At 52.4% G+C, this 24,036-nt stretch overlaps 1 protein-coding gene across 1 annotated transcript in view; it reads left to right on the top strand.

The window, feature by feature from the left end:
• plxna4 (plexin A4) overlaps nucleotides 1–24,036 on the top strand; it is a gene marked incomplete at its 5' end in the record, with an annotated part of 79,809 nt that overhangs the window by 50,292 nt on the left and 5,481 nt on the right. Inside the window, 3 exons of the mRNA XM_047015561.1 lie at nucleotides 13,254–13,444; nucleotides 17,211–17,380; nucleotides 22,088–22,300. Coding sequence (XP_046871517.1) covers nucleotides 13,254–13,444; nucleotides 17,211–17,380; nucleotides 22,088–22,300 — 574 coding nt within the window. The remainder of the gene's footprint in view (nucleotides 1–13,253; nucleotides 13,445–17,210; nucleotides 17,381–22,087; nucleotides 22,301–24,036) is intronic.

The following is a 24,036-nucleotide window of genomic DNA, read 5'->3' as shown; positions in this document are numbered from 1 at the left end:
GAGATGGCTGTTGACCAATTTTAAACTTCAACAATCTCCCTCTCTCCCTCTCTCTTTCCCTCTCTCTCTAACTCTCCCTCTCCCTCTCACTCCTTCTCTCTTTCCCTCTCTCTCTCTTCTCCCTCTCTCCTCTCCTTCTCTCTCCCTCTCTCTTTCCCTCTCTCTTCCTCTCTCTCTCTCTCTCTCTCTCTCTCCTCTCTCGTCCTCTCCTCTCTCTCTCTCTGTCTCTCTCTAACTCTCTCGTCCTTCCTCGCTCCCCTGCAGGAGTGCGCTGGAGAGCCTCTGTTCTCTCTCTTCTGTGCCATCAAGCAGCAGATGGAGAAGGGTCCCTATCGACTCCATCACGGGAGAGGCCCGCTACTCCCTCAGCGAGGACAAGCTCATCAGACAGCAGATCGACTACAAGACTCTGGTGAGACGGGTCGCCGGGCTGGGGCGGAGACGGGGTCTGGGGTGGCAAGCAGACGGGATGTTGAGGGGGGCCGTGAGTCACAACCGCCGCCGTCTCTCCGCTCGCCGTGTCTGACAGGAAGAGGGCACGGAGAGCTGACCTCACTTCCTGTGGTGACCTGGAGCTGTCAGTGGGAGGGAGGGGAGGGGAAGATGCTGAGTGCAGGATGACACGCACGAACTCTCTGTTCCTCAACTGTTGTTTACCAGTTTCCTTCCAGTCTGTTCCGCTCCACTCTGCATTCCTGTCCTCCTCCTCGGTGACCTGTACAGTCACCAGGGAAAGGCCAGACATGGAGAACACTGTTTACTTTCTCCCTGACCTACCTCTCTCTCCTCCTTCCCTCCCTCTCTCCATCCTCTCCACTTCCATTCCCTCCATCTCTCCCTCCCTCCCCCTCCCTCCTCCATGCCTGCACCAGAAATGAAGACTTAGTGAAGAAGAAGGCCCCAGGCTGGTTTGTAGGGACGGAGACAGAGTTATTTCTGCGGTCTACCAGACGCCTTCCTCTCCATCAATCTGCCCCTCTCCCTCTCAAAGGATTGATGACTCAGGCTTTTTTACAACACCTACTTATTTGCCAACGGTTGGGCGTGTAAAATCAGAGTAGTCCAGCATGGGCCTATAAATGGTTTAATCGTTGGCTCGGTATAAATCTTTTTCTTCTCGACCCCATAATTACAATATGTCAGAAGAAAGTGAAAGTGAGCAGGGTGGAGATGAATGATGGTGATGGTGTTGATGATGGTGGTGACGATGATGGTGACGATGATGATGGTGGTGACGATGACGATGGTGTTGATGATGGTGGTGACGATGATGGTGACGATGATGATGGTGGTGACGATGAGGATAATCAGCCACCACTTAACAGCCGTCTCCTTTCCCTCAGTTACACGCACAGCTGGGGAAAGACACAAAATGGCCGACCATCAATCAGTTGCTCAGAATTCCCACCATGCAGATGTTTGATCACCATCGTCACACGTCACAGCCTATGTCCCAGTTCGACCTTTGTTCACAACGTTTAAAACAAGGTTTAATGATGTTGGTAGTGTAACAGGAGGAGCTCCACCCTACCTACTTTGGTGTGTCATTCCTCTTCATATTTTATTCTGTGTCCTTTATTTGAATTTCCTCTGTTGTTTTCTTTCTGTCATCTCTGCTGCTTGTGACCCCCTAATGTCCACGCCTGGGAGTCGATAAGGTGTCGTCTTGTGCGTCTCCAGGTGGTGAACTGCATCCACCCCGAGGAACGAGAAGAGCCCCGAGATCCAGGTGAAGGTGCTGAACTGCGACACCATCAGCCAGGAGAAGGAGAAGATCCTGGATGCCATCTACAAGAACGTCCCCCACTCCCACCGGCAGAAGGCTCCGACATGGACCTGGGTAAGACTCTCCGTCCTCATTGGTGGAGCTTTCGGGTTCAACGTCACATGACCAGGAAGTAGCGATGTGTGTGAGCCCGTTTGCCTTCCTAAATGCATAGCCCCCTTAAACTGAAACAAGGGGAATTCGTTCAACAATCTTGTGCTCTTTGGCTGTCCTGACAGTGGGCCATCCTCACTGAGACGACAAAGTGGTGTCTTCTCCTAGACCACCAGGAACCTCCTGCACACTTTCTCCAAGGACTCAATGTTCTTTTAGGACCTAACTTTAGACCAATCAAAGCTCTGCCACTGATGGTCTGAGTCGAACGATTGATCTAGTAATCGATTCAGGCGCCCTGGGATCACAAACTCACTGTTCTCTTTAGTTTGAGGCGACAGTCTGAAAAGGGATTAGCCTGTCTTTCACTCTCTGCTGTCCAGGAAGTGTTACAGCACCATTTGTCAATTGGGTTGTACAGCAGGAAGCTGTATTTCCAGACATTTAATTGGCCGGTAGGCATTTTTTGGTGTATTGAGGAATAACATGCTGATACACACCCTCGGAGTCCAATTCCACAACAATAACAAGGAAACGGTCTCCAGATGAACCTCCCTCATAAACTACATTTAACTCCCCCTCCATCTCCCCCCCTCCCCCCCCTCCCCCCCCCCCCCCCCCCCCCCCCCCCCACACACACACACACACACACAGCAGAACCCCTGATGCTGTAGCCCCTGTCTGCCAGCGTTGCCAAGAGAGAGCCATAGTCTTTATGGTTTAATATATCAAAATTGAAAATTGATTATTTTTTTCCGGGGCTCTGGTGTGTTTTAGTAATAGCATATTTATAACTGAGCCCAGAGGCTGATCGGAAGGTGGGAGGAGAAGGGGGAGGGGCTTCCGTCGGGAATTTCCATCTCTGATAAGTTGAGGAGATTGGTTTTTGGTCGTTTTGACAAGCGGCCTGGTGTGAAATTGTTTTGCAACCTTTGCCTCGCCTAGCTTTATCTGTGTTATTTTTATTATTGTTTTATTATTACAGAGGATTTGAAATAGTCCTTAGGAGACACCGTCGGTGTGTGTACAGTAACGTGTTTCTGTGAGACGTGCCCTTAAGGGCTGCGTTAAAAAGAAATAGGGTGTCTTTTATATGAAATAATAGACAGAATAAAAAGAACTAGAAAAGAACAACACTTTGATATGAAGGGAGGCACCGCTGCAGTCAACAAGCCCCGATCTCCAGGGTACACACACACACCACCAGCGATCTGTGGGCCTGATAGAGGTAATGGGATTGTGCCAGCTTCCATCTTGCTGCCTCTCCCTGAAACAAATTGGAGTGGAGTGTTTTCTGAAGCAGTCAGGTATTGTTTTTAATTCCCTCTGCTGCATCCTGCTCCCCCGGGGGCCTGGGGGGGGGGGGGGGCAGGGGGGGGCAGGGCATGAGAAAGCAGCGTGCGAGCCCATTTATGTGGGTGTGTATACTGTAAATGCGAGTGCCATACATATTGGTTTGTGTGTGCTCGTTTATTTGAGCTAGTGTGGTTTACATGTTCTCCTGGTGCCTCTGTCCCAGCCTCCCTTCTTGGATAGATCTCTACCAGAGCCCCAGTCTCTCCCAGCCCTCCCAGAAACCCTTATCTGTTCTCCCACTGTGGAGTCAACAGCGAGGACAACCAGGAGGGATTAGGAAATCGGGGCAATCTAGGGCTTGTTCCCTTTTTCTCTTCTCTGAGTTATTTTCTTCTTCAACCCTTTCTTCTCTCCCTCTCTTTCCCCTTCGTTCTCTTGTCCTTTGTTTGTCGCTCGTCCACTGGAGACTCTTCATTTGCATGTTTTATAGAAAAACATACTGTACCAACTAGTCTGTTCCTGGAGATCTGTGGATGGACAAGTTATTCAGGTGATCCTCCCAAGACCTGTCCCATCAGCGTCTGGGTGATTGCAGCTTTGTTTGGTGTCGTTTGTGACTGGAAGAGAAGAGTGGGCGACTCTCAGAGACAACCGCTGCACATAGCGGATTGGTGTATCTGATAGAAAGTAAACAATGGGAAAATCACCTCCTTGTTTGGTCCTTGATGGAGGCTGTTTTGGTCATTGAAATTGCCAGAATGTGGCTTTTATCTCACAGGGACGAGGGCTGTTGTCTTGATGCCGCTGTGGAGGGGCCTGGATGGAGACGGCTGGGTGTGTTCCTCCGGGTGGTGCAGAGAGAGAGAGAGAGAGAGAGAGAGGGATCTTTCTGTGGTACATAGTAAACAACCACACTGTGTTGAGGGCGGCAGTGAGTTTTGAGGAAGTGAGGGCTGTGTTGTGTTTTGTAAAGCTCTCTCTTGAAGTTGCTTTGGATAAAAGCGTCTGCTAAAATGCATAAATGTTGAGGGCAGCGGTGAGGTTGAGGAAGTGAGAGCTGTGTTGAGGGCAGTGGTGAGGTTGAGAAAGTGAGGACTATGTTGAGGGCAGCGCTGAGGTTGAGGAAGTGAGGGCTGTGTTGAGGGCAGCGCTGAGGTTGAGGAAGTGAGGGCTGTGTTGAGGGCAGCGCTGTTGTTGAGGAAGTGAGGGCTGTGTTGAGGGCAGGGGTGGTGGCTGGCTCTGAGCTTCCGTGGGTCCTTCAGGTTCTCTCTGATGCCCCCAGCAATAACAATAAGAGTGGGCTCAGCAGGAGGCTTAGCACGGTCGATGAGGTTGTGAGGAGAGGAGGTTTGGGGGGAGGGGGGGGGGGGGTCTGATGAAAAAGGAAGTGCTGGCCCCTCAGCTAGTGGCTGTAATCACGGCCATCGATCGGGCTCTCCGAGAGAGGGGCCCCCGCTACCTCCGACAAAGCAGTGAGAGAGTGATTAATTTTCCTTTCCTTTTCTCTCCCACTATCTGGAGCTGCATCCTTTCTTTGATTTCTCTGTCTCTCTCTCTCCCCTCTCTCCCTCTCTCTCCCCTCTCTCCCTCTCTCTCCCCCTCTCCTCCCTCTCTCTCTCCCCTCTCTCTCCCCTCTCTCTCTCTCTCTCTCTCCCCTCTCTCTCCCTCTCTCCCCCTCTCTCCCTCTCTCTCCCCTCTCTCCCTCTCTCTCCCCTCTCTCTCTCCCCTCTCTCCCTCTCTCTCCCCTCTCTCCCTCTCTCTCCCTCTCTCTCCCCTCTCTCCCCTCTCTCCCTCTCTCCCTCTCTCTCCCTCTCTCTCCCCTCTCTCCCCTCTCTCCCCTCTCTCCCTCTCTCCTCTCTCTCCCTCTCTCTCCCCTCTCTCCCCTCTCTCTCCTCTCTCCCTCTCTCTCCTCCTCTCTCTCCCCTCTCTCTCCCCTCTCTCCCCTCTCTCCTCCTCTCTCTGTCTACTTATCCCCTTTCTTACTTTGTGTCCCATGGCCAGATAGCGATAGTTTGTCTCAGAATGATAAGCTTACATAAAGATTGCAGAGTCAATCCTCTCATAACCTCTCTCTCACACAACATTTTGTTAGAGATAGTGACAGCAGCTTTTGTTCTTTTGACATAACACAGTAAAGGGTTTAAACCCAGGAGGGCTAGATGCTGCACCAGGTACATGAATGTTCAGCAAACCTCTTACACTTCTCTAAACACTACTCACCCTCTAGTCCCTCCTTGATATTTTACGGGATCTCAGATCAGATCTTAGCAGATGCACAGCTGGTATGGAGCTCTGGTTAACTGTTTGTACAGCGTAGTGTTCGCTACAGGTTTGAGGTAGCCAAGGTTTCTTCAATTTTTTTTCTCCCGTTGGGAGTTTTTCTGGGAGATTTTCCTTGTCTTCCTTGAGGGTTTAGGTTGGGTTGAGGGGCAGTTCTATGGGCGCATGTAAAGCCCTCTGTGACATGCTTGCGTTTAGAAAGGGCTATACAAATACATTTGATTTGATTTTAAACTGTGGAGGTGTCGGTGCAGCTCACTGTGTCCTTGTCCCAACCTACAGAGTGGCGTCAGGACCGCGGCCAGAGGATCATCCTGCAGGACGAGGACGTCACCCACCAAGATCGAGAGCGACTGGAAGAGACTCAACATGCTATGTCACTACCCTGGTAAACGCATCTCGCTTTCCACAACAGCTGATTGTCTTTAACACACTCACATTAGGAAACCATATGTATGACGCACACATATGTTGGCTTCTCTGCGGTGTGGATGGTTCGTGTGGTGGTTTGGGACTGTCCAGGGGTGGGTGGGATGTCATTATAAACTAGCAATCACAAGATCCGATGTATTTCGTGGTCAGATAAATCGACAGGATAGAAACATGGCTGAGGTGATTTCTTCCGGAGTGTTTTGATGATATGGATGGTGGGCCTTCCCATGAAATTCATATTTCATGAAGTCTGGACTAAACCCTGAAAGCTCATTTCCTGCTCCCTCTGGCTCTAATCAGACAGGAGCTACCTGGGCCCAGGCTCATACATGTTTCATTAAATATATTACCTCGCAAAGGTCTCCTTCTGAGAACCACACACACATTCATCCTGTCATACTCTCTCACTGACTGCATAGACAAACAACACAGGCATTCTGACACACACAAACACACACACACACACACACACACACACACACACGTGGTATGTACACAGAGTACATTTTCTCTCTTAAACACACGATCATGTCCGCACATGAACATGTTCTGTTTCCCTCACATGCACTGCTCTCATCAGACAGCCAGAAGGTCTTCTTCTTTTGTTTATTCTCTTAACTGCTTCCCTGCTCCATACCTCAGGCCCCTACACTCGCTTCACTCAGCCACGACCTCTCACCCTCCTCGCTCAGATCACACACAGACACACACACCATGTGTGATGGGATCTTTGCCAACATTGCGTTTATTTCCGTGATGCGCCGAAAGAAGTGTGTTAAAACGCTAACTTGTTATGATGACGTCACGGTGTGCAATGCTGCCTGTGATTATGACATCACGGTGTGCAAAGCTGGTTATGATTATGACATCACGGTGTGCAAAGATGGCTGTAATTATGACATCACGGTGTGTAAAGCTGGCTGTGATTATAACATCACGGTGTGCAAAGCTGGCTGTGTCTAGGTGGAGGGAGGGGAACTATAGAGTATTAAAGTGAGCCATGTTGTGTTGTGTCCTGTGTTGTTCTGTTTAGATGGGGTTCCCAGCATGCCCCTGTGTAAACACACGCGTTTTCAGTCATGTAGCGCGCATGTAGATCTACTCATGCCGTTTGATCATTTACACTGGGTGCTATTGGGAGTCGTGTAACTGTCTGTTTTCATGCTATCTGACATTTATGATGGGCGAAATCAAAGGAATATGGGATTAATCTAAACAGTCGTAAAGGCGTGTGCGCACGTGTGCATGTGTTTAAACCCCCCAGCCAATGGAGGAAGAGTTTCTGAAAGTGTGCGTTGATATGATGATGGCTGACATCGTGGTAAGAACAGTGTTTTAGATCTGAAAATGAGGATCTGGGTAGAACAGACCAAAAGGAGATGGACTTTGAGATATTGTCAAGACGCACAATGAAACGAGTAGATTATCTTGAGCCTGGCAGCATCCTTTCATGTCGAAGCCCACTTAGAAAAACCGAGAATAGTATTAATGCGTTTGATTTCAACCTTTCCGTGAAGAATCTCAAACCGTTCTATCACAGAGCACTAGCTATCCATAGCGTTGCCATAGTTACGCTACGGTACACAAAGGAAAAAAAAATTACGGTGTTGGAAAATTATAAACCGTTCAGAATCTTTCAGAAACCCCAATAATTACAGATTTTTGTCTTGGCAATTACATGTGTTGGGAGAAACCATCAATAACCATCAATAGAGGCTATCACCTTTATATTCATGAGTACCTCCGCTCTCTCCAAGGGGGATATTGGTATGTGATTTCTCCGTGACCCCCCAAGCCTCCCTAATAGACTCTCCCTGTCAGAACACTTCCTGGTCATTTAGAAGACGCAGGATTTGATTGACAGGACCCCCCCACCAGTCAGCAGCAGGGAGAGGCGGAGATAAGGGCAGGAGAGAGAGCAGCCAGGGCCAGCGATGGGGGTAATCCCTCTGTCTGAGGAGAGGAGATACCATCTGAGGACTGTCTCACACATCCACCAATGCTCAAAAGAGAGACGGACATTCAAAGCGTTGTCGAACGCTCCTCAACGGGGTCACGCGCAAATTCAGAAAGTTGACGTACATCAATAAGGGGAGAAACGTTTACATTCGGATGCACACACACATACACACACACACACGGGTACAGCACTCCATGTCCTGGGGGGTGAGAATCCAATATGGCCACAAGACTCCTGGTCAGAGGAGCGCTGGTGCTGGTCCTCCAGACTGCTGGTCAGAGGAGCGCTGGTGCTGGTCCTCCAGACTGCTGGTCAGAGGAGCGCTGGTGCTGGTCCTCCAGACTGCTGGTCAGAGGACTGGTGCTGGTCCTCCAGACTGCTGGTCAGAGGAGCGCTGGTGCTGGTCCTCCAGACTGCTGGTCAGAGGACTGGTGCTGGTCCTCCAGACTGCTGGTCAGAGGAGCGCTGGTGCTGGTCCTCCAGACCGCTGGTCAGAGGAGCGCTGGTGCTGGTCCTCCAGACTGCTGGTCAGAGGACTGGTGCTGGTCCTCCAGACTGCTGGTCAGAGGACTGGTGCTGGTCCTCCAGACTGCTGGTCAGAGGACTGGTGCTGGTCTTCCATACAGGAGGACTGATGGAGCCGCCCACACTGCTCATTAGAGGAAACAGGAAATGGTTTGAGTGGACTAAGCAGTCCGGCTGCCATCCCAAATAGTTTTTTCACTCTTTTGGAAAGAGAGGGGGGGGGGGGGGGAGGGGGCTGGTCCTGCCGCTGTCTAGATTAAATGTCACAGGCGGGGAGCGTGGGCAGAGGCAGAATGGATTAGGTGCTGATTGGAATCGGAGATGAGATAATGAACACAGAAGTTAATTCTTTCTTTTTTTTCTTTTCTCAGCCGTGTGTGGGAGTGAAGGAAGGGGAGGGGGGGAGGGACAGCACCTTATCCTTGACACACACATGCCAAAAAACGACATCAATAAATGGTTCCTCCAAGCTTGTTAGCGAGTCAGGGTGAGGAGATGTGGGGGGGCTGGGGGGGGGCTGCAGTCGTCCGCCTCGTTGTCAGGGAGGCCTGCTGTGGAATTAAAACTCAATATATCCTCATTAGATTATACGTTAGTTATAATCCTCCGTCGTCATGGTGAAGGGTTAATCCCAGACTGCAGGCTGTTGACGTCTCACCAGCACAGCTCCATTGATGCGCTCCATTGACTAACGTCAAGTTCCCTCGGTCGTGTTTGTCCTTGTGATGTCCTGCAGATCCCCCCCCCCGCCTGTCTTGTCGTGACGCTCTCCAGGCACAGACCTCGTGCTCTCAATAGAGTCAGCCCTCATTCTGTCATCTTCATTCGTTTTTATCAAAGCAGCCCAGATGGACACATTGATTCCGATTCTGTCAGAGGAAAAAGGGGGTGAAAAATACAAGTTTGATTTCCTGTTTGGAAACATGAGCGTCGTAGCCTCGAGCACAGCTCTGATATTCAGCTAGTCTGCTCCGTCCATCGCAGTATTCCTCCTCTCTCCTCCTCTCACCTCCTCCTAACCCACTCCAGTCCAGCTCTCTCGCCCCTTGTCCGTCCACCCTCTCTCTCCTCTCTTCCTTAATCCTCTCTTCCCAATATGATTTCCCCGAACACACACACACACACACACTCTCCCTCATTCCTCATTTCATTATGCCATGTAGACAACAAGCAGGGTTAGTGACGAGGGAGCATGTTTTAGGGCGCAGGGCCCCAGGGTACCAGCCTTCAGGGCCTTCTGGCTCCTCTTCTGATATCAACACATTATACACAAGGAGCAGGGCGGGAAAAGATGGGGAAATAATGTCATAATCAAATGAAGCCCCCCTCCTCTCTCTCACACACATGCGCACACACACATGCACACACACACACACACACACACCAGGACCCTCCTCATCCCTTTTCCCCATCCAGCCCTCCCACTCTATCGTAAAGATCACTTCAATTAACCCTGTCTCAGCCAGAGGGGATGTGGGTGGGCTTATGCAGACTAGGGGAGGGGCGAGGGGTTAAGGTGTGGAGAGAGGGGAGGGAAGGAGGGAGATGGAGGGCTGTGCTGAGGGAAAGGGAAGGGGGAGAGGTGGGGGGAGGGAGGGAGTGATGGGGGGTGGGTTGGGGTGGGGGAGGGGTCAAGGCACTCTCCCAGTTGTTGTAATTGATTCCGTTCCTTGTTGATTGGGGGTTTGGGCCCTCTCTCTCCTCCCTCCCTCTCTCTCTCCTCTCTCTCTCCTCCCTCTCTCTCCCTCCCTCCCTCCCTCTCTCCCCCCCCCCCCCCTCCCTCTCTCTCTCTGAGTAATGGTATTATTGAAAAGGGAGCCTGGGATGTCCCAGCCCAGGGCTGGCCTAACATTAACACACACTCACACACACACCCTGTCACTCAACGTGTGTGTGTGTGTGTGGGGGGGGGGGGGGCTGAACTGCAAGCTAATTAAACCTCCTCCCCCCCTTAGCCTCCACACTGTAATGGATGATGTGAAACATACATGCTGCCACCTTTCACGTAGGGCGTCATGATCCATGTCTCGTATTACTGTCCCAGCTCTCTTGAGAGCTGCTGTTCACAAGGCCTGGAGTTGGACGAGAACAGACGCTGCTGTTGGTTGTTGTTGGGGTGCTGAAGCTAATGGGTGTGTGCTGTGTTTTGTCCTGTGTGCAGGTGCCTGAGAACTCTGTGGTGGCTCTGGTCCCCAAGCAGGTGACAGCCTACAATTCCGTCAACAACTCTACTGTGTCCAGAACCTCCGCCAGCAAATACGGTATGACTCACACACGCACTCACACACGCACTCACACACACACACAATCACACACACTCACTCACACACTCAGGTAGACACAAAGTGAATTCCCTGTCGCACCCTCTCCTGCGCCAGGTTTTTAATTATGTTTACAGCCATTGCAAAAACCCTTGTCTAAACTCCCTGTCAGCGTCCCCTCCAGAGACATCTGCAGGGGGCACTAGCCATCCCTCAAACATGGCTCCACCTCTGACACTACCACAACAACGATTAGCGAGACCGCACCCAGCCTCCAGGCGGGGTTAGCATTTAGCTAGCATTAGCCAAGGTATCACCCTTGGTAACAGGTAGAAACTAGGCCCCGAGTGGTGCTAAACTGGACCGGAGGGAGGGGAGGGGACTGGGAGAGAAGGATGGAGGAAGAAAAGGGGAAAGAAAAGAGAAGACATTGCACTCTACTCGTCTCGCCAGGATTCCAGACAGCCCCCCCCCCCCCCCCCCCCCCCCCCCCCCCCCCATCTGTCACATCTCTGTCCTTGTTCTGTTGAACCTGTGAAAAGCCATCCAATCCAAACCCTGATCAAAGGAGTCCGGTGCGCCCGCCACAAACACTTGAGACACATCAAAAACGCCAACTAGCGTTATGAGCATTGCTTCATCTCCATACCATCTCACCTCACTCTGCCTCGCCAATCAGAACACAGCAGCAGAGAAGGGTGTGAAAGAAAGGGAGGGAGATGGAAGGAGACAAAATGCCACACATCTCTTCACTTTCTATGGGAATTGACTTCAAAAGAGAGAGAAGCACTTCATCACGGGCCAGTAGAGCCAGCGAAGAGAGACTTTGAACTCCCCGGAACACAATGGACCCAGGCTGGAGTCACGACACCCCAACCTGCTGCTGCTGGGAAGGAGAGGGGGAGAGAGGGGGGGGAAGAGGGAGGGGGGGGGGGGAGCGGGACAGAGGGAGGGGGAGAGAGGGAGGGGTGGCAGAATATGTATGACACAATCAAGAAGGAGGGATGGAGATCAGAAGGAGAAAGGAAAGATGCAGAGGAAGGTGTAGAGAGGCACAGTGAAGCGTGGCCTTAGAGGATGGCGATGGGGGGAGCGAGAAAAAAGAAAGAAAAACCCCTGTAAGGACTACGTAGAGAGGAGGCCAGTGCTGGGTGACTGGTTAAAGGAGAGAAAGGGTGGAACTGAGGATGATTGATGGAGAAAGGGGGGTGTTACAAACCTTCTTTCTCAATCAAGCAGTGTCTGGCAAGTAGTGTTTCAGAGAAGATGCTATGTGTGCAGAAAGCTCTGGTTCACGTTGCAGAATGTCAGCCTCTATTACCTGAGAGCAGGTCAGCACTTCCTGCATCACACACACACCCACACACACACTCTCCCGCTTCAATTGCAGACTGTTAAGTTCAAGGAGTCGTTGTTCACACACGCCCTTCATTCCTACACGCTCTTCTGAGGCTCTCGTTCTCTGTCAGTCCTCCGATTCATCCCTCGTTCATCCTTCTCTTCTCTCTGGGCAGGCTGATGTCTACAGCATCAAACCTGGTGCAAACACGCCCTCCTCACTGTCTGGCTGTCTCTCTCTGGCTGGCTGTCTCTCTCTTGCTGGCTGTCTCTCTCTGGCTGTCTCTCTCTGTCTGTCTCTCTCTTTGTCTCTTGTTTCTCTCTCTGGCTGTCTCTCTCTTTGTCTCTTGTCTTTCTCTGGCTGTCTCACTTTGTCTCTCTGGCTGTCTCTCTCTCTTTGTCTCTCTGGCTGTCTCTCTCTTTGTCTCTCTGTCTGTCTCTCTCTTTGTCTCTCTGGCTGTCTCTCTCTTTGTCTCTCTGGCTGTCTCTCTCTTTGTCTCTCTGGCTGTCCCTCTCTTTGTCTCTCTGGCTGTCTCTCTCTTTGTCTCTCTGGCTGTCTCTCTCTTTGTCTCTCTGGCTGTCTCTCTCTTTGTCTCTCTGGCTGTCTCTCTCTTTGTCTCTTTGGCTGTCTTTCTCTCTCTGTCTCTCTGTCTGTGTCTCTCTTTGTCTCTCTGGCTGTCTCTCTCTTTGTCTCTTGTCTGTCTCTCTCTTTGTCTCTTGTCTGTCTCTCTCAGCCAAGCTGATCAATTATTTTCACACTTAGTAAACATTCATTGAGCCGCATGTTTCCAAATGTCATCGGCACTCCTGCCATCGGGGTGGCCCATGCATATTTCATCTGCTCCAACACCTGTTCGATTTTGTGTCCACCACCACCGCATTGTTCCCCGAAGAAGCAATTAAATATTCACCAGACTCGCTGTGTGAAAGTTTCATGTCCAATCTCAAGGCTCAGTAAAACCCCAAACCCCGCTGGTACCAGGAGCACTGTTGTGTTCAGAGTGCAGCTCTGTCTTCAGGGTCTGGCGCCCTGCAAAAACTGTCCATCTAACAGAGTAAACGTCTTGTTTTCACATTTAAAGGCTAGTTGGGCTTGTTTTCTAGTATAAATGGTTTCTCTAGTGACTACATTTAAGTAATTGAAATGTAAAGGTTCCAACTCCACTGCCAGCCACATGTTGTTGTTTTGAAGCATTAGCGAGCTCATTGTGAGTGATGTTGTTGTGGCTGTGCTGTGCTGTGCTCTGGGGCTGACTGTGTCTCCCTTGCTGTGTCTGAACAGAGAACATGATCAAGTACACAGGCAGCCCGGACAGCCTGCGCTCTCGCACGCCCATGATCACCCCCGACCTGGAGAGCGGGGTGAAGGTGTGGCACCTGGTGAAGAACCACGAGCACGGTGACCAGAAGGAGGGCGACCGCGGCAGCAAGATGGTGTCTGAGATCTACCTGACCCGCCTGTTAGCCACCAAGGTAAGGAGCTTGGGTCACCAGAGGGTCACCACAGGGTCACCACAGGGTCACCACAGGGTCACCACAGGGTCACCACAGGGTCACTTGCAAGCCTGAAGCTTTGTCACACACGTAAAAGTCATGACTCGACTCTCTCCCTCTTTCTCTCTGTCTTCATTCACTGGTTCGTTCCACATGACAGAATAAAGTCATTTCAAAACTATTCTTTAAACCCCTGTAGGCTTTGAAGGCAAAGTGAAAATATGCAAATGTCTGTATTTTCTCTTTGGTTCCTGTTGGTGTTGACACTGCGGCACGTCTAATGACGGAGGGAGGGTGAGCCAGCGCCTCTTACAGAGGTGCTCTACACAGAGATATCATCTGGGTGGAAAATCAAATGCCAGAAAATGAGTCTTTGAGCAAATCCCGGCAGCGACGGCCGCTCACAAAGAGAGAAATCAAAAAATAAAAAACTGGTTAATTTGGTTTTGGAGTGAATCGTGACTTTGATCCCACCTCCAAAATCTAATTATCAATCCCATTTCTAATGACCTGCTGCCCTTTCCTCTGTTACAACAGAAGTGTTCCCTTTACCCCAAACACTGCGAGGACACGAAATACAACAAGAGGGAGAGAGAGAGGGGTGGAGAGACGGAGGGAGGGGCGAAGGATCTTGAAGTGTGGGGTTGTAATTTGTGATTAGTGAACATTTCACGCTCTTGGTTTGATCGGCGGTCTCTCTTTGTTTAGCGGTTCAGACGGGAAACACATCGCCTGTTTCTGTTTCTGTGGTTCTATAATTGGAACACTAAGTGGCAGGATTCACTCACACACACACACACAAACACACACAGAGGCTTGTTGGCAGGGCTGGCGAAGGAGGAGACACAAAGAAAAGAAAAGAGCGAGAGAGGGAGAGAGGGAGTGTGTCGTCTGTCATTTCTCCGGGTTCTCGTGTTGGGTGCCAGCCTTCACTGTGGAGCTGTGTAATGAACATGGCAGCGCTGCGTAGGGAGTCACATGTAGAACCACCCAGCAGTCCACACACACACACACACACACACACTGCTGTTGAATCTCCCCCGGCTGGGCACCATCAATCCCTCTGTCTCCACATCTCTCAGCCTCTGACACCGTCAAGTAGCATTCAACATCCATACACACAACGTCACACACACTTGCAGATGCCGTTTAAACACACAGACAGACACACACACAAACTGGCTTGCCCTCTTAGAAAATGCTCTATTTCCCAGTGATTACCCGGACCAGGAATGCAGACGGTGTGTCATATTTTCAGATGGATTGTTTTTGTGAAATAACCAGTTTATCTTGGGGGACCATCTCTCTTGGTGAAAAATGATTGGGCCGACAGCACTGTAATTGACTGCGTTTGGCTTTCACCTCGCCAATAAATACCCCAGGTCGACCGAGAGCTGACGCCTACCATATTAGCTCCATCAGTGTCACTGAGAGAGAGGAGATGGAGGGAGAGAGGGGGGGGAGGGGAGAGAAGGGGGGAGGGGAGGGGGGGGGGCTAGAGAGAGAGATGAGTGGGAGAAGAGAAGGAAAACAGGAAATCAAAGCAGAGGGCTTGATTGCACTCTTGTCCTTCCATCTTCTCTCCATCTTCCTCATCCTCTCCTCATCCTCTCATCCTCTCCTCATCCTCTCCTCATCCTCTCCTCTCCTCCTCTCCTCATCCTCTCCTCAGCCTCTCCCAGCCTCTGTGTTTTCTTCCTATGTTTCCTCTCCTTGACTAAGTGATGAGGTTGTGATAGCTAGCTGTGTGTTTAGCTGGCTTCCACATAGTCTGGTCAGGTGCATCTGATGCTGGAGCACTAGAACTGGCGCTAGCCAGCCGGACCACAGGGACATGAGGATGATGACATCACCATGTGACACCTGGCATTGGCTTAGTGTCATGTGGACTTGTATATCCAGGACAACTTCACACAGTGTGAACTCGCACACACACACACATTACCTCCAGCCCCTGGTTGCTTCTTGTCGCCAGGACGACAGGGGTTTTTGATACAGAAATGTTTTCATCTTCATAGCCAAACGCTTAGCTGTCAGGGATTTGGGACACCGTATTATAGCTGTGATTGTCAGCTAACAGGATCCTCCTCCTCCTCTCATCCTCTCTCATCCTCTCTGCCTCTCTCATCCTCTCTGCCTCTGTCACTGTACCAACCCCCCCCCCCCCCCCCCCCCCCCCCCCCCCCAAAAAAAATATATTCTTTTTTTTGCTGAGCTTGTGCACACCTCATCCAACACAGCCAGTGGCACGCTAGACAGCCGTCTTGTCTTTGCTCTCCTCCTCTCCCTCTCTCCCTCTCTCTCTCTCTCTCTCTCTCTCTCCCTCTTTATCTGTCTCTCTCTGTCTCTCTGTCTCTCTCCCTCCCTCTCTCTCTCCCTCTCTCTCTGTGTCTCTCTGTCTCTCTTTCTCTCTCTCTCCTCATCTGCGCCCTTTCTATCAGCCTGTTTGTTACAAGTGGATTACACCCCCCCCCCCCTTCCTTCCTATCTCTTCTCTCTCTTTCTCTTTCCCTCTCTTTTTTACTCCTCCTTCAAGTCAACAACATTACATCAAATGAGGGTCAGTGTGTTGCAGCGTGCCAATTAATCCCTTTGCTACAAAGAGGCTTAGGAGATGTCCCTCCTGTTCTCAGATATTATTAAAAGTGAACTGTGAAATAACAATTTCCCATCAGAGGCCCCTGACTGAGAGATAGGGAGGCTGGGGGGAGGGTGCAGACCCAGGGAGGGGGAGGAGAGAGGCAGGGGGTGAGGGTGCAGACCCAGAGAGGAGGAAAGAGAGGCTGGGGGGAGGGTGCAGACCCAGGGAGGAGGAGAGAGAGGCTGGGGGGGAGGGTGCAGACCCAGGGAGGAGGAGAGAAAGGCTGGGGGGAGGGTGCAGACCCAGAGAGGAGGAGAGAGAGGCTGGGGGGGAGGGTGCAGACCCAGAGAGGAGGAGAGAGAGGCTGGGGGGAGGGTGCAGACCCAGAGAGGAGGAGAGAGAGGCTGGGGGGAGGGTGCAGACCCAGGGAGGAGGAGAGAGAGGCTGGGGGGAGGGTGCAGACCCAGAGAGGAGGAGAGAGAGGCTGGGGGGGAGGGTGCAGACCCAGAGAGGAGGAGAGAGAGGCTGGGGGGAGGGTGCAGACCCAGAGAGGAGGAGGAGAGAGGCTGGGGGGCGGGTGCAGACCCAGAGAGGAGGAGAGAGAGGCTGGGGGGAGGGTGCAGACCCAGGGAGGAGGAGAGAGAGGCTGGGGGGAGGGTGCAGACCCAGGGAGGAGGAGAGAGAGGCTGGGGGGAGGGTGCAGACCCAGAGAGGAGGAGAGAGAGGCTGGGGGGAGGGTGCAGACCCAGACAGGAGGAGAGAGAGGCTGGGGGGAGGGTGCAGACCCAGGGAGGAGGAGAGAGAGGCTGGGGGGAGGGTGCAGACCCAGAGAGGAGGAGAGAGAGGCTGGGGGGAGGGGTGCAGACCCAGAGAGGAGGAGAGAGAGGCTACAGGAGAGGACACATTATCTGGGAGCCTGATAGGATGTTGGGAATATGCAGATTTCAGCCAGCAGGGGTTCTTCCACTGGGCAGCTCAGAAGGGTGTGTTTAGATCTGGTTAGTTATCTGGGATACATTTCCCAGTGTATGCTTGTGTTGACATCACTCGCCCATTTACACTTTGTCTCCTTCCTCTCTCTCTTTCCCTCCCCTCACCCTCTCCTTTCTCTCTATTTTGCGTCTTCTCTATTTTGCGACCTCTCTCTCACCCTCTCCTCTATAGGGCACGTTACAGAAGTTTGTGGACGACCTGTTTGAGACCATCTTCAGCACGGCCCACCGGGGCAGCGCCCTCCCGCTCGCCATCAAGTACATGTTTGACTTCCTGGACGAGCAGGCGGACAGACACAGCATCCACGACCCGCATGTGAGGCACACCTGGAAGAGCAACTGGTGAGAGATGCTGCCCTCTACCTTCACCTCCCCCTTTACCTCCCCCTCCCCCGCTCCCCCTTTACCTCCACCTCCCCCCTCCCCCTTTACCTCCCCCTCCACCTCCCCCTTTACCTCCACCTCCCCCCCTCCCCCCTTTACCTCCCCCTCCACCTCCCCCTTTACCTCCCCGCTCCCCCTTTACCTCCCCCTCCCCGCTCCCCCTTTACCTCCCCCTCCACCTCCCCCTTTACCTCCTGGTCCCCCTTTACCTCCACCTCCCCCTTTACCTCCCCGTCCCCCTCCACCTCCCCCTCCACCTCTCCCTCCCCGCTCCCCTTTTACCTCCCCCTCCCCCCTCCCCCTTTACCTCCACCTCCCCCTTTACCTCCCGGTCCCCCTCCCCCCCTCCCCCTTTACCTCCACCTCCCCCTTTACCTCCCCCTCCCCGCTCCCCTTTTACCTCCCCCTCCCCCTTTACCTCCCCCTCCACCTCCCCCTTTACCTCCCGGTCCCCCTCCCCCCCTCCCCCTTTACCTCCACCTCCCCCTTTACCTCCCCGTCCCCCTCCACCTCTCCCTCCACCTCCACCTCCCTCCATCTGTAAACCACAGAGGGGAGGGGGGAAAATATTCATTAAAAGCCAACCACTATTAGCAGCCAGATCTGATATTATCACGTTTACTGGTGCCAAGGCGCCCCGTCGCCACGGAAATCGCTGTGGCGATGAACGGGGAGAGGGTTAGGGGAAGGAGAGGGGGCAAGGTGAAGGAAGTGGGGACTAAATTAATATCCTTGGGTTAATTAAGATGGTGTCCCCCCTGCTCTGGAGAGCTGTAGGGGTTAACGAGGCAGGAGTGGAATCAGGAAGGGGGGGGGGGAGAAGGGGAGGAAGATGACGGAGATTAAAAGAGGGGGGGAAGGGCACTCGGTGGGAGTTAAACGCACACTAATATCTCATTAGCCTCCCAGCCTTCGCCAAGCTCCCACCATGCATCACTCCGTCCAGGCCCAATGGACTGTGGGGGCTGTGGTCCTGAAATTGATGTCTGGCTGGGGAACGGGAGGGAGGGAGGGAGGCGGGGGGGAGGGAGGAAGGGGTAAGAATATTTACTTTGTGTAGTTCTGAGTTCTGATCCCGTTTTCGCCTGCGTTATTGCGCCCGTTTGCGAGAGCGTGTTAAGTGTTTCAGAAGAGCTCAGCGGGTCGCTCGTACATTAGACTTTAATGGAATTGCTTGCAAGAGGGGGACGTTAAAAAGCAATTTATCACAACACACACACTCACATCAGCCAGTCAACCGCTTAGTACTGAAGCTATGAGGTCCACTCTGCATGGGACTGTCTGTGTGTGTGTGTGTGTGTGTGTGTGTGTGTGTGTGTGTGTGTGTGTGTGTGTGTGTGTGTGTGTGTGTGTGTGTGTGTGTGTGTGTGTGTGTGTGTGTGTGTGTGTGTGTGTGTGTGGCGCTATCAAACCCCCCCATGGTTTTAGAACAAGACTCTCCCAAAACATAGGCTCCAGCCCCTGGTCTGTGATGCGTGCAGCATGACCCCCCTTCCCCTCCCCACATCACGTCCTCCTCACACCATCTGATGCTCCAGGCCTCCCGGTCCTCCTCCACGGCCCCTTCTCCAGGCCAGATTACGTCTGAGCAGGAGCTGGTCTCCAGGAGATTGACGTCTGGTAATCCACGATAACCTGAGATCCAGGGCTGAGAACACACAGCTGGGAAGATTATCTAGGAACCAATCATCTACGGGTTCTCGAAGAACCAGTCATGGAAAGGTTCTCGAAGAACCAGTCATGGAAAGGTTCTGTAAGAACCAGTCATGAAAAGGTTCTCTAAGAACCAGTCATGGAAAGGTTCTCTAAGAACCAGTCATGGAAAGGTTCTCAAAGAACCAGTCATGGAAAGGTTCTCAAAGAACCAGTCATGGAAAGGTTCTCGAAGAACCAGTCATGGAAAGGTTCTGTAAGAACCAGTCATGGAAAGGTTCTGTAAGAACCAGTCATGGAAAGGTTCTGGAAGAACCAGTCATGGAAAGGTTCTGTAAGAACCAGTCATGGAAAGGTTCTCGAAGAACCAGTCATGGAAAGGTTCTCGAAGAACCAGTCATGGAAAGGTTCTCGAAGAACCAGTCATGTTCCATCCCTGAGGGGGCGTCCTCAGGTCTCAGCAGGGTAGGATGGGGGTGTGATGTTCTCCTGTCCACTGCCCTGCAGCACGGTCAGATGACCAGGACGTGTGCTGCTCTACACGCTGTAAGGCCGGCCAGAACACGTGTGTCTCTCCTGTCGTCACTCTGTTGTTGCTTAGTGGAGGGCCAGTCCTGGGTCATGTGACCCCTCGTGGCGTCCGGTTCATCTCTGAGAACACGACAGCAGCCCTCTGCTCATGTCCTTCACTTCCCCTCTACAGCGCTATGTGTGGTGGGGGTCCCATCTGCACCATGTGTGCCTGCAGTGTGTGTGTGTGTGTGTGTGTATGGGGGGTTGTGTCTGTCACAGACTCCTACACCATCTCCAGATGGTATCTTTTGGATTAGCCGCCGTTTGTTGACTTCTTCCTCTCATCCTCTTTCTTCTGTCTGTATGTGTGTCTCTGTGTGTGTGTGTGTGTCTGTGTCTGTATGTCTCTATGTGTGTGTGCACACTTGTTTGTTTGTCCTGCTCCAACAGGCAGCATTTTAATTACCGCCGTCTCAAGCAGACTGCTACACACACACACACACCCCACTCATCTGTGAAACTTAATCGCATAAAACCATCACTCCCAGTGTAGATGACACCACGCTCGCTTGGAATATTGTAGACTGGTGGGATTCAACATACAGTGTTGTCTATTTTTCTGCATTTCAATCTGTCGAATCATGTGTAGCACTGCAGAGCATTGCTGTCGATAGACATTGTAGATTTTCCACAATACGTTTAAGCTTGATTTGTTTAAACAGTCGTCGGTATTTATACGTAATCCCTAGAGCGAGGAGGTGGGATTTATCTGTGTCAAGGGCACACTGACGAACACCGGCCACAGGTGTGTGTGTGGTCATAGCCTGGCCCTCACGCTGAATGTCACCCTAACCCCTAGCCCTACCTAACCCTAACGCCTAGCCCTACCTCACCCTAACCCCTGGCCCTACCTCACCCTAACCCCTGGCCCTACCTCACCCTAACCCCTGGCCCTACCTCACCCTAACCCCTGGCCCTACCTCACCCTAACCCCTGGCCCTACCTCACCCTAACGCCTAGCCCTACCTCACCCTAACGCCTGGCCCTACCTCACCCTAACCCCTGGCCCTACCTCACCCTAACGCCTAGCCCTACTTCACCCTAACGCCTAGCCCTACCTCACCCTAACGCCTAGCCCTACCTCACCCTAACGCCTAGCCCTACCTCACCCTAACGCCTAGCCCTGCCTAACCCTAGCCTCATCCCTAACCTCTGGCTGTATCCCTCACCCCTAGCCCCACCTCACCCTACCTGTTCCCACTCTGTCCTGGTGGATGTGGAGTGATACCCTGAGGTGGGCCGTGCCGTGTGCCCGCTCCCGTGTGCCCGCTCCCGTGTGTCCGCGTAGGGGAGGCCAGCTGGAGCAGCCAGGCCCTGTTGCCCTGGTGTTAACATCCCTTTGATCCTCTCGCTTAATCCCCAAAAGATTCTCCTCCAGATTAATTTGAAGTCATAATGCCCCAAATCCTCTTTTGTTAGGGCTCCACAGCTGAATGACTTTCAGGGGGGGTCGGGGAGGGGGCAGGGAGGGGGAGGGGGAGGGTGAGGCTGGTCTGGACAATTGCCCTGAGGGGAGGGGGTGATGAAATGATTGCATTTATAGGTTTTCCCTCTTGTCCTTTGATGTTGCGGCACAATCACGGCTGGTCGTGTCTGCTAGACTGCAGAGTCTGGCCTGGGCTGGGTTTTGCTGCATCAGCCAAGAGAGAGAGAGAGGGAGAGAGAGAGAGAGAGAGAGAGAGAGGGAGAGGGAGAGAGAGAGAGAGGAGGGAGAGAGAGAAAGAGAGGGAAAGGGAGAGGGAGGGTCCAAAGCCAAACACAGTATCTCCTCAATACCACCTGAGTCCTATTGCCTAACATTCTCACACACACACACACACACAGCATAGCATGGCCCCATTTGTTTTCAGTATAAACAAACCAGCAAATAAACAGACTTGTACATTTTTATTATTCTAGACAGGCACAAAGTGAGCCGCCCGGACAAACAAGCCAATATGAACAGTGTCGGTGGGAGGCCCCCAGTGAGAAGAAACAATGAGAGCCAGACTCTGGCTGCTTTTAAGATTAGCTCCTTTATTGAATTGACTACACACCGACAGGATGAGGCAGGCTGGGCTCCACAAAGTGAACCAGTCCTCGTGCCCCTTCTGGTTCTGAATATATGAGCTCTCAGGCCGTCGGCACGGTGATAAGGAGCAAGGATGATACTGGGCGTCATCTGCTGGGCTTGGTCTGAACAAGCCTGCTTGTTTAACTCTAATATACAGTAGATTCACAAGCTAAATATAGACTGGAAAGCTAGATGTATTTCTGAGTACTGGGCAGCTCAGTCTTTATAACACGCACTCAGTCGCTTGCAAATGAAAATACAGTATTTCCCAACTTTCAATCAGGATAGGTACACGCATGATTGAGGAAGTGACTTGTTTGGATGGCGTGTAACTTCCTGGCGTGTAACTTCCTGGCGTGCTGCCTCGTGCTTCCTGTCTCCTCCAGTCTTCCTCTGAGGTTCTGGGTGAACGTGATCAAGAACCCCCAGTTTGTGTTCGACATCCACAAGAGCAGCATCACGGACGCCTGCCTGTCGGTGGTGGCCCAGACCTTCATGGACTCCTGCTCCACCTCAGAGCACCGCCTGGGGAAGGACTCGCCCTCCAACAAGCTGCTGTACGCCAAGGACATCCCCAGCTACAAGAGCTGGGTGGAGAGGTGAGGGCAGACACATCTAACACACCTTCAGATAAGCTTAAGACATCCCCAGCAACAAGAGCTGGGTGGTGAGGTGAGGGCAGACGCATCCAACACACCCTCATAGGTCTGCAGACAACCCCAGCTCAGAGCCCTGTCTGTGTATACCTTGCTGGCTGCCCTGTGTGGAGGGTGTGGGGCTGCTGCCCTGTGTGGAGCTGCTGCCCTGTGTGGAGGGTGTGGAGCTGCTGCCCTGTGTGGAGGGTGTGGGGCTGCTGCCCTGTGTGGAGCTGCTGCCCTGTGTGGAGGGTGTGGAGCTGCTGCCCTGTGTGGAAGGTGTGGAGCTGCTGCCCTGTGTGGAGGGTGTGGAGCTGCTGCCCTGTGTGGAGGGTGTGGAGCTGCTGCCCTGTGTGGAGGGTGTGGGGCTGCTGCCCTGTGTGGAGCTGCTGCCCTGTGTGGAGGGTGTGGGGCTGCTGCCCTGTGTGGAGCTGCTGCCCTGTGTGGAGGGTGTGGGGCTGCTGCCCTGTGTGGAGCTGCTGCCCTGTGTGGAGGGTGTGGAGCTGCTGCCCTGTGTGGAGGGTGTGGGGCTGCTGCCCTGTGTGGAGCTGCTGCCCTGTGTGGAGGGTGTGGAGCTGCTGCCCTGTGTGGAGGGTGTGGAGCTGCTGCCCTGTGTGGAGGGTGTGGGGCACCTAGCAGGGAGCCGGCAGAGAGAGAGCGTGCATGTTGGGGAAACAGGAAGAGTTGAGGGTAGCTCTCCAGAACTGGGCTGCGCCGTAGTGGAAGTAATTTGTTAAAAAGGTAGTTTTATTAAACGTATTTGCTAGGGAGAGAAAATGCTGAATAAAATATGGGGGGGGGAGCTGTAAAAGCAGTTAAAAATATTTATGTGTTAGCCTTTGCTGCAGCGCTGGGACAAGATAGATGTGCTGCTCAAACACGTGGAACCAAATAAGGATTTCAGACCAGGCCAGAATTCATCAGTGTGATGAATCCTCTGTGTGTGTGTGTGTGTGTGTGTCTGTATATATAAATATGTGTGTGTGTGTGTGTGAGAGAGAGATACAGCCTGTGTGTTTGTCTGCAGGCGATTTTACATTAGCACTAGCATTAGCACATGTTTGTCAGGTGGTATAGTGCTGTGATCTGTATTAGAGTTTATGCGAGTGTTTCCGTGAGCGTGTGAGAGCGTGTTTTTAAATATGGATGAGGGTGTGTTTCCTGTAAGTCTAGATGAAGCCTGGCAGGGCACAGGAGGTGTGAGGGCCTGCAAGCACAGACACTAATGCTTCCTAACGACCAGCCTATCAGCAGCTGGCACTAGGTCACATGGGGATGTTACCATGGCGTAATATCGACGTGTTCCGTTTAGCCTGGGCCTGTTGGTGAGAGGGAGGCGTGAGGTTATCGCTGACGCTGAGGTTGGAGAGGTAACTGTTGTGTTAGGAGGCGTTAGGAGAGGGGGGTGGGAACGAGGTCTGACGGCCAGGGGGGGTACGGAGATGGAAAACATGCTAATCACACACACAGACAGACACACTCACACACACACTCACACAGACAGACACACACACTCGCACACATTGTCAGATGATCAGGGCAATGATCGTTTTACTTCCAGCTGTGGTTTTCATGTTAGACGATGGGTAGTTAAAGTGTCGGATATATGGATGCTCGGAATTAACCGACAATACACGTTTACCAGTTAATAGGGTTAGACGTGTTGCCAATTTAGCGACAAGAGTAGGAAAGCGAGCTTT

The sequence above is a fragment of the Hypomesus transpacificus genome, unplaced genomic scaffold, assembly GCF_021917145.1.
Source record: "Hypomesus transpacificus isolate Combined female unplaced genomic scaffold, fHypTra1 scaffold_306, whole genome shotgun sequence".
Lineage (NCBI taxonomy): Eukaryota > Metazoa > Chordata > Actinopteri > Osmeriformes > Osmeridae > Hypomesus > Hypomesus transpacificus.
The sequence above is the reverse complement of the archived record's forward strand: the minus strand, read 5'-3'. Positions and strand labels throughout refer to the sequence as shown.